This window comes from Myotis lucifugus, unplaced genomic scaffold (genome assembly GCF_000147115.1).
Source record: "Myotis lucifugus unplaced genomic scaffold, Myoluc2.0 scaffold_366, whole genome shotgun sequence".
NCBI lineage: Eukaryota > Metazoa > Chordata > Mammalia > Chiroptera > Vespertilionidae > Myotis > Myotis lucifugus.
In genome coordinates, this window is record NW_005871414.1 from 520,407 (window position 1) to 530,411 (window position 10,005).

At 57.0% G+C, this 10,005-nt stretch overlaps 1 protein-coding gene across 1 annotated transcript in view; it reads left to right on the plus strand.

Annotated features, from left to right (window-relative positions):
• FAM3D (family with sequence similarity 3 member D) overlaps positions 1-10,005 on the plus strand; it is a 48,058-nt gene that overhangs the window by 36,238 nt on the left and 1,815 nt on the right. Inside the window, exons 4-8 of the mRNA XM_014466879.1 lie at positions 1,039-1,225; positions 2,732-2,790; positions 5,676-5,726; positions 7,991-8,075; positions 8,801-8,927. Coding sequence (XP_014322365.1) covers positions 1,039-1,225; positions 2,732-2,790; positions 5,676-5,726; positions 7,991-8,075; positions 8,801-8,927 — 509 coding nt within the window. The remainder of the gene's footprint in view (positions 1-1,038; positions 1,226-2,731; positions 2,791-5,675; positions 5,727-7,990; positions 8,076-8,800; positions 8,928-10,005) is intronic.

Sequence of the window (10,005 nt, forward strand, 5' to 3'; positions counted from 1 at the left end):
CTCATCCCGCCCATCTCGGGCCTGGGCTCGGCCGCCCAAATGCTCTGTGTGGTCACCCAACGAATATGTACTGCGTGCCCACCGGTGCCGGGCACAGGAGCCATTGAAATGATTCCACAAGATAATAAAGAGAGAGCACTTGCCCCGGCCTCGCACACAGCAACCTCCGCGTGTGCCCGCTGCCCTGCGGGGGCTGTGGGTTTGCTGCAGGCACAGCTCAGCCAGGCACCGTGGGCCCGAGTGGAGCGAGGCTGCCCAGGCACTGCCTTCCCTGTGCAGGTGGATTTCCCCTCATCCCTGTCCTCCCTGATGGTACCTGCCCCACGTCAGGTGGAGCTAAAACACCCCTTAGCATCAGTGGGAGCCTGCCAGGCTGAGAAGGCGGCGATGTCCCAGCTCGCAGGGCCCCCTGAGGGCTGCGTGGCTCTGCAGCTGTTTGAGGGTCCAACCTACACATCCCCCCTTCATGGGCCTCCTGGGTCGGCCCTGGGAGGGCCTTGTGGAGAGGAGGCAGGTCTGAACAGCAGCCCCAGTAATCACATCTCCACACAGTGTGTCCTCAGTGGGTTCCAAGGAGCGCACTAAGCACTGAGTGGGGGGCCGGCACTGCCTACCTGTCCCTGTGGAACCCCAGAGCCCAGCCCACAGTAGGTGCTCAGTAAATGAGTGGGTGATGGTAAGAATAATCAGTAGTTACCTGTGCTCATTTATTCCCCGTGAGAACCCAGCTGGGAAGCCACCATAGTTATCCCATTTCACAGAGCAGGAAGTTGAGGTGCAAGGAGGTTGAAGACTTGCCCAAGGGAACCCACTGGCGAGAGATGCTCCTACCCACCATGCTAGGGCCCCAGGCGGTCAACAGGGGCTTCTCTGGAGGAGAGGGAGCTCAACAGGCTGCTGCGGCCCCAGAGGAAGGTTCTGGAGAGAATCTCTTCGTCACGGTGCCTCTGGCATTACCCACACTCATTGCTCCACACGCACTGACCAGGGGCCTGCGCTGAGTGAGGCACTGGGTGGGGCTGGGGCTGTGAGGGGAAGCCCAGAAATGGATTCTGGGGGGTCCTACACACAGCTGCTGCCACCAAGGCTGGTCTGTTCCCTCCCCAGGGGTCGTGAAGGTCAAGTGTGACCTCAGCAAGCCCTGCCCAGACAACTTCTTTGCGTTTAAAATCCTCAGCGGGGCGGCCAACGTCGTGGGCCCCTCCATATGCTTCGAAGGCCGCATGTAAGTACCAGAGGGACTCCTGTGTTTCGTTTCCTTTATTGCATTCATCCATTCATTCATTCATTCATTCGCTAATTCAGAGGCTGTGGGTGTAGGCCCTGAGGCCAGTCCACACCTTCCACACACTTCCTTTTACTCCGGGTGGGTGAGTCCCAAATACCAATAACCCTAATAGCTTCCCGGTCTGCCCGCACCTTGCTCAGTGCTCACAGCACCATCTCATCCAGCCCCCAACGCTCACAGCACCATCTCATCCAGCCCCCAAACGCTCCCAGCACCATCTCATCCAGCCCCCCAACACTCCCAGCACCATCTCATCCAGCCCCCCAACACTCCCACCACCATCTCATCCAGCCCCCAAACGCTCCCAGCACCATCTCATCCAGCCCCCCAACACTCCCACCACCATCTCATCCAGCCCCCAACACTCCCAGCACCATCTCATCCAGCCCCCAATACTCCCACCACCATCTCATCCAGCCCCCCAACACTCCCACCACCACCTCATCCAGCCCCCCAACACTCCCAGCACCATCTCATCCAGCCCCCAACGCTCCCAGCAGGAGGCTGCAGTTGTCCCCTTTGTAACGATGAGAAAATCGAGGGCCAGGCAGGGTCACGCTAACTGGTGGTGGAGGCAGGACTGGAACTCAGGGCTGTCTGACAGCCGCTTGCTGGGCTTCCCACGAAGGGAGATGCCTCTGAGGAGGATTCAAGATCGGGATCCAGGAGTCGACATCTGGACCCAGGAGGTGCCGGGACTTCCGGGTGCAAGAGAAAGCCCGGTGGTTCAGGCCCTGGGATGGCAAGCTCACCCGATGGAAGGAGCCCGAGGCAGGGCTTTCGCCAGGCTCTGAACCTGCTCCACGTGCTCAGGCAAAGCAAGGACCTCAGTGGGTAGTTCACATACCAAAAAGGCCAGAGGCAGTGGCTTCAGGGCCAGCTGCATCCAGGGGTTCAAACCATGTCATCAGGGCTCCCTCTCGCACGGTCGTCAGTTCTGCCTTCCTCACCGAAGACAGGCCTCGGTGTGTGGACAGCAGGGGGACCACAGCTGGTCCGCACATGGGCCCCAGCCAGCACCCCACGGGGGAGAGAGCTTTCCATCCGAATTGCCCCGTAAGGGTCCCCAGGGCGCTGGCTGTGCCTGGCCAGCCCTGTGGCCAGAGGCACAGGGTGCTCTGCTGTTTAGGCCTGGGAGGGAGGGTGGCCCTGAGAACCAGCGGCCTGAGATGGAGGCCAGTGCTCCCAAGGACACCACAGACAGGAGTGGGGACCCTGGGCCCTTTTCTCTGAGCAGACTGCTCTGGTCCGGACAAGCCCCGAGTGGCTCCTCGAGAACCCAGCCCACCGCCCGGGTCCCGGAGGAAACATGGCCTGAATCCTGCCGGGCACTGCCTGTTGCTCTGCCTCGCACCACGTGGGCGTGTCCGAGTCCCGAGTCCGGGAGCAGTTCATTCCACACCGGGACCCACTGTCGCGTTTTGTTTTCCTTTTCTTCCTCAGGATCATGAGTCCTGTGAAAGACAACGTGGGCAGAGGCCTGAACATCGCCCTGGTGAACGGTGAGTTGCTGACCACCCCTCAGACAGCCCCCACTGTGGGGGAATGTGGGGGGGATGTGGGGGGCGCTGGGTGCATTCATTCACTTACTGCCACATGCCCTGGGTCGTCCGTGGTGTCAGGCAGGGAGGCCTGGCGGGCCTGTGGGGACAGAAGGTATGAAAGGCCTGGTCCTGCCGCAGCCCTGGCCGGGCCCTGCCGGGTGTGCCTGTCCCAGGAGACATGCTTCTCCCTGGGGTTTAAACCAACACCATGAGGCCATGAGAGACAACGATGGCAACATGAGATCATGGCTGGGTGCACACTTTCATTCATTTATTGAGCCATGTCAACAGCAGCTGTGGTGGTGGGCCAGGCCCTGCCCAGAGCACTGGGGGCGGGGGGGGGGGGGGGGAGGGGGGGCGGCAGGTCCTCCCTGGCTTCACAGCCCCTGCAGTGTGCATGAAGTTCACACACAGCCGCAGTGTGGGAGCGTCTGTGGAGCCGGAAGCACAGAGCTGGGGCAGGGCCATTGGGGAGGTGAGGTGATGGTCAGCTGCGGCCTGAAGGAGGGTAGGGTGCCCGGGAGGAAAGCAGGGAGGCTCCTCCCAGGCAGGGGCCGCACCGCACTGTGCAGGGCGCAGGGAGGCGAGGAGGGAGGGAAGGGTGGGGGTCTCTCTGGCTGCACCAGAGACAGGCAGCGGTGGGCGGCGAGGCTGCAGAGGCCGCAGAGCCAGAGGGTGAGGGGCTGTGTGTCCCACTAAAAAGTGTGGCTTGAAGCAGAGGGCAGTGAGCGACCTCAGGAAGGCTTTGAGCAGAGCATGAGGCCCAGCCCTGCATTCCAGAAACTTCTCTCCTACCTGAAGTGGGGGGGGGCTGGAGGCAGGGAGACCCAGAGGAGGGCCTGTATCACTGACCCTGCTTCTCCAACAGGCGATGAACGGGAGGCCAATGGCAGGCCAAGCCTGAAACGGGGACACATTTCAGGAGGGGGTTTGTTTATGGGATTCGAGTCCGGACCAGGTGGTCTGGCCCCAGCCAAGACCCCCCGCTCTGCCTTCAGCTCCTAGATGGGGAACATGGGCCAGTTCCCTGGATCTAAGAGCCACTTCCTGGGACAAAGGGCAGGGCAGGGGGGAAAGGGCACTGTGGGCGCTTAGGAGGGGAAAGGTCAAGCTGTGTGTGGCATGTGACCACCCTCCCGCACTTGGGATGTGGCGGGGTAAGACTGGAAGTTCTAGAGGTGCATTTCCCCAGGGGCCTTGCCAGAGCCTGACAACTCCCTGGAAGCTGAGGAAGGGTGGGGGCTGGGAGGGTAGGAGGCCAAGAGGTGGGTCTCCCCCAAAGTCTTAAGGAGAGAGCAGCCTGATTGACTCCAGTGGTGGCCCTGCCTGGAGGGAGGGTGTGCAGGCCGCTGGGACTGGTCTCAGAGCCCCTTCAGGCTGCAGAAAATGCTCCGGCCGCAGCTGACCAGGCTGGAACCTGCTGGTGTTCTCTCCCCCCAACTGGGCCCCTGCCCGAGAAGACCTCTCAAAAAGTCTCTGATGACAGGGGCTCAGACTGGGGCCTCCTTCCTCACCCCTCACAAAGTCCAAAGACAAAAACAACTATCAGCAATAGTAAAAGCTAACGTTTAGTGAGCATTTACTACGTGCTCGCTATTCCATTTAACCCCATCACCATGCTGGAATGGCACGATGCTCAGTGTCCCCATGCTCCAGGTGAACAGTGACGCTCAGAGAGGTTAGGCGACTTGCCCAAGGTTGCACAGCCAATAGCATCATCTAGATTTTAACCCGTATCTGGCTGGCTCCAGGTCTGAATCACTCAACTGAACTACCTCCCTAGACTAGAACTGTCTCCAAGCATGTATGCAGCACCTACTGTATGCCGGCTCTGCGCCAGTCCAAGGAATCAGTCCTCAGGGCCAGGGCCTCCTCTGTACAATGAGCCAGAACAACACAAGGATTGTTAAAGGTTGGTGCTTTGCAACCTTTTAGGAACTGTTCAAACTATATCTCCTCCCTCTGATTCCAAAACATTCCATAAATGCCCGTGGTCTCAGTTGAACAGGGTCACATTCCCCTTCCAAGAGGCCCAGGTGAAGTGGCCCAGGGGCTTGGACATCAGTGGCTGGAAGAATCCGGGAGGAGCGGCAATGTGAGCTCCCTCCCCCACCCCACCCTCCACCCAGCGGGAGACCCTTCACTACCAGGGCCCAGCCCACCCTCTTCAGGAATCCTGGACCTCCTATTGGGTGGTAAGGGGGAAGGACCCCGGCGAGACTCGAGAGATGCCATCCCCTCTGCAACATCTCCATCTAGTGGCACCGAGCGAGACTGTGCGTTTCCTCCAGAGCACACGGTTCTCCGTGGGTCTTGGACCCTTTGCAAAACTCACAACACGCAACTGAGATTACTGAGCTCAGGACACCGAGTTCCGTTCAGCAAATCCCTTTCCCTTCAAGAGTCAGAGGACTCCAATTGCAGAGCTCCGACGTAGGTGGGAATAAAGACGGCAATTGTGGTTCTTTTCATGACTAGTTTGTAGCTAACTTGTATCTTGTGTGCTATCTACTGTAAAGACATCTTATTTAGTTCCCAAAGCCCATTGTTCAGATGAGGTCAGAATGCTCATGGTGCATTAGGAAGGGGAGAGGCAGAACACAGTCCCAGATCGGTGGAATTCTGTTCGAACCCAGAGACCCTCCTCCATTATATTGTACCACTCACATCAGCCCAGGCGTTACGGGGCATCTTCTTAGTCCCGCATGCTTTCTACGGGACCTGGTTCTGTTCCATTATTATTCTATCTTTAGACCTTAGACTAAAAAGTACTCATTTTCCACCAAATGACAGGCAGAACGACACAGTCCAGCAAGTAACCGTTCTGCTCTCTCACCCCTCAGGAACCTCGGGGCAGGTGCTGAGGCAGGCCAGCTTCGACATGTACTCCGGAGGTACGTGGGCACCTCTGTTGGCAATGAGGTCACGGGTGGGCTGAGCTCCTTCCTGTGGCGAAAGAGCTATCGGGGTGCCGGGGTGGGGGGGCGGCTCTTGTTTCCACAGAAGACACCCAGAAGGAGGCGTGGTGGGGGTTCACGCCGTCCTGCGGCCTTTGAAACGTGGTGATCTCAAACAGTGTCAGTGGAGAAGTGAGGCGGGGAAGGGAAAGCAGGCAGCACAGTATGTTATCAAGCGATTGAACACGGCAGGCAACTGGACCTCAGGGGACAGTGTCGAACACACACCTCAGAGATGTCCCGGTGGGGCCAGGGAGCTGGGGGCTCCCACCCCTCTTTCCGGGGCACTTCCACACTCTGGCCTGCCCCAGGGTGCGAAAGAGAATATGGAGGCCAGAGAAGACCTTCCGGCAAAGACGTGCTCGGGCTGGAGTTGCAGGCCAGGCATGTGTGCAGCCAACGGGCTCAGAACGAGGTATAGGGCCCAGTTTGCTCTGCTAGAGAACGAGGTATAGGGCCCAGTTTGCTCGGGTCCTTAGTGGGCGAGGCCTCCTGGGCCCAGAAAGGACAGCTGTGAGGCGCCCGGCTGTCTTTCCGCAGCGTCTTCTCTTCTCTCTCTGCGCAGACATGCTTGCTGAGCTTCTCTGTGCACAGGCCACCCCCTAGGAAGTCACAGTCCTCCTTGCCCTGAGCAAAGCCAGGCCCCTGCGCAAATTGCTCCATATCCAGAGAGCCGTCTGCATTATTAGAATTTTCCTTTAAATTGTGTCACTTTTCTAATCTAAATAAACTAGAAGCCTGATGCACGAAATTCGTGCCAGGGGCTCAGCCCCCACCACCGCAGCGGCTGCTTCTGCCTCGGCCCCCACAGCTTCGTCCAGAAGGTCGTCTGGAAGGACATCCGGAAGGGCGTCCGGTCTAATTAGCATATTATGCTTTTATTATTAAAAGGAAATTATGTCATTGCCCTGAGTAGAAAGATATTGTTGCTGTTTTGGTCACAAAAGTAAGCACAACAGGAACAAATCAGTGTCCTTGAAGGAAGCAGGGAGCAGATGCCCCCGTCGGCCCCAGCCCAGCCCGCGCCGAGGCCTGCCCGGGGTCAGATGTCAGATGCAGCGATTTCACAGTGCAGGGAGGCGATGAAGGTGCAAATGGGACGGGACCCCTTCCTTGATGTGAACTGGAGAGTTGTAGGAGCCTAAGTTCTCCCTCTGTGACCCCAGTTACCTGCAGGCCAGTGGGTGTGCCCTCCAAGGAAATCCAAATCACTGACTCAGGAAGACATATGCGCCCTCAGGTTCACTGCAGCATTGTTTACAACAGCCGAGACAGAGAAGCAACCTAGTGTCCATCAATAGGTAAACAGTTCAAGAAGATGTGATTGTTACATTGAGATATTACTCAGTGAAATATTACTCAGCCGTAAAAAAGAATGAAATCTTACTATTTGTGACAACATGGATGGACCTACAGGATATTATGCCAAATGAAATAAGTCAGACTGAGGAGAATACCGTATGATTTCACTTATGCCAGTATAGAGAATCTAAAAACAAACAAAAAACAGAAACAGACTCACAGACACAAAGAAAAGCTGATGGTTTTCGGGGCGGGGGGCGGGGAGGGGGAGAGGAGGAGGTAGGGAGGGATAGGATGGCTGAAAATGGTGCCAGGAAAGAAGTTTATGACTTCTAGTTATAAAATAAGTGAGTCACAGGGGTGCAATGCACTGCTCAGGGAATATAGTCAATAATATTGTAGTAACTTTGTATGGTGACAAATGGTTACTTACTACTTATCGTGGTATCACTTCATAAGGTATATAAATGTCAAATCACTGTGTTGTACATGTGAAACTAATATAATATTATATGTTAACTATACTTATTTTAAAAAATTAAGTCAGTCCAGACAAGCTAGGCTCTTAGCCACTGTAGAAGGGGGTGTTGGGGGTGTCCAAAGAGCCCCGAGTTCCTGAGAGTCGACTGACCTCTGTCCCCCAGTGGAAGTCCCCAGGCCCTTCCACCAGTAGTTCTCTCCCCAGCTGCACATCAGAATCACCTGGAAACATGCAAATTCCATAACCGGGGCCCAGACCACCTGAGCGAGGGCTCCCTCACCCCTCCTGGCGGGAGCACCACCCAGGAGGCCGCCTCCTGCTGGGCCCTCAGCTGCCCGGGCCACTCCTGGGTCATCAGGACGGTAGGTGGGAGTGAGAATGGCCAGCGATATTTCCCTTGTTTTCCTTGCTCCCCCAGACCCTGAGCTCCTGGTGAAATTCCTTAAAGCAATTCCAGAGGACGTGCTGGTGCTAGTGGCCTCCTACGATGACGCGGGGACCAAGTAAGTGGGGACCTCCACCTGCTGGGGGGAAGGGAGCCAAAACCTCCCTGCCCTTTCTCGCCCCCCACCAGCCCCGTCTTCTGGCAACTTCTCCTAAGGAAATAGCCAGACAAGCGCATAGAGATGGTCTACGAAGTTCATTGCAGCCTTGGGTACAACCGTGACGAACGGGACACATAGTTACAGAAATCATGACATGTGGTGACATATGACAGGTTTCTATAAATACCTAGGAGGCTATACTGCATCAAAGATGGTGATGTAGAAAACAGCTAAGGACATGGAGGAATACTCATCCTGTAGTGCTTTTTATTTTATGTTTGATTGCAGTTTGCATTCAACACTGTTTAGTCTTAGCTTCAGGAGTTCATCCCTGAGCATTAAGTAGGGGGGAAGCTGGTTACAAAAGAGTTGGTATAATCCCCCAAAACATGGGGGAAAGGACATGAAGGAAATACATTAAAATTTTACAATGGTGGTGTCAAGAGGGTGAGGCTGTAAGTCATTTTTGTTACTTTGTGATGTTCCGTATTTTCCGAACAAACACGGATTGCATTTGTAAACAGAAGTCAACCGTTCTAACACCTCCCAGCTCCCCCAGGGGCCTTGGGGGAGGAGTCCCGCCCCGCCCAGCCCCACCCCATCCCCCCCTGCTCCTCCTGGCGACTGGCCTCCTGTGCTCCCCCTTCTCCGGGCCGCGCTGACGCCCTCTCTGTCCTCTGCAGGATGAATGATGAACTCCGGAAGCTCTTCACCAACTTGGGCAGCTCCTACGTGAAGCAGCTGGGCTTCCGGGACAGCTGGGTCTTCCTGGGGGCCAGAGACATCAGTAACAAAAGCCCCTTTGAGCAGGTGGGTTCCTGGCGACTCCCGTCCCAGGGAGTGAGGGGCAGGGCCTGGATGGATGGACAGGCCGGGGTGGCTTGGGAAGGACACAGGGTAGTGTGGGGAGGGCCACTGGGCTGTCATCCACCCCAGAGGTCAGGATGGCCTGATGGGCTCGCCCCAGAAGGACGTGGTCTGGGCCACTTTGCCAGGATATATATAAATTCCTAGGCACGTGGATGAGCACCAACGAGGAGGGGGAGGAGAAAAGAAGGGTACCAGGCAAGTGAGGCCTGGAAGAAAGAGAAATGGATGGAGAGACACAGTCTGCCTGGTGTGGGGAGGGGAGCCCAGCACAGGGGTCAGGATGCCTGGCTTCAGGTCCCCCCTTAGCCAAGCCCCTCCTCCCAGGCCTCAGTATCCCCACCTGTGAAGGGGAGGGTTTGGACCAGGGGAGCCTGAGGCCCCTTCTGAGTTGCCTGTGGACAGGGAACCTTGCACCAATTAGGGGACTCGGGGGAGCCCACCTGAGTATGTGGGAGGAGTCAGGAGGGGTCCCCCATAAAGGATCCACGGTCATTTCCTGGGGTGGCCCAAGGAGAGGGGGTCAGGGAGGCCCCCAGAGGTGGAGTTTAAGGAGCACTCATAGGAAGGGGGGGGTCAACAGACGGTGGGGGGGGGGGGCCAGGGAAATGCTTCTTCTTCTCCCCTTGTCCAAGGCATCCCCATCTGTGCATCCCCTGCCCAGACAACTCGGAAACCTGAGGGACTGGCCAAGCCTTCCCAGTGGTGATGAGAACGCTCAGCCTGCCCAGCTCCAAGACGGGGGGCTAAGGTCAATGATTCAGACATGTAGGGCCACTGAGGGGCACGGACTCTGTCCTGGGGGCAGCGGGGAGCCATGGGAAGCTTAAGAGGGAGAGTGACAAGAGCAGATTGATCATAAGAAAGCCTAGCATTCAGCCACCACTTGCTCTGTGCAGGCACCGGAGCAAGTCTCCCCAGGGTCCTATGCTACAGCCACCATGAGGTGGGTACAGTTATCCTCACGGAGGAGGATCCAGAGCCTTGGAGAGGCTTTAGTGAGCCAGGTGGATTTCTCATC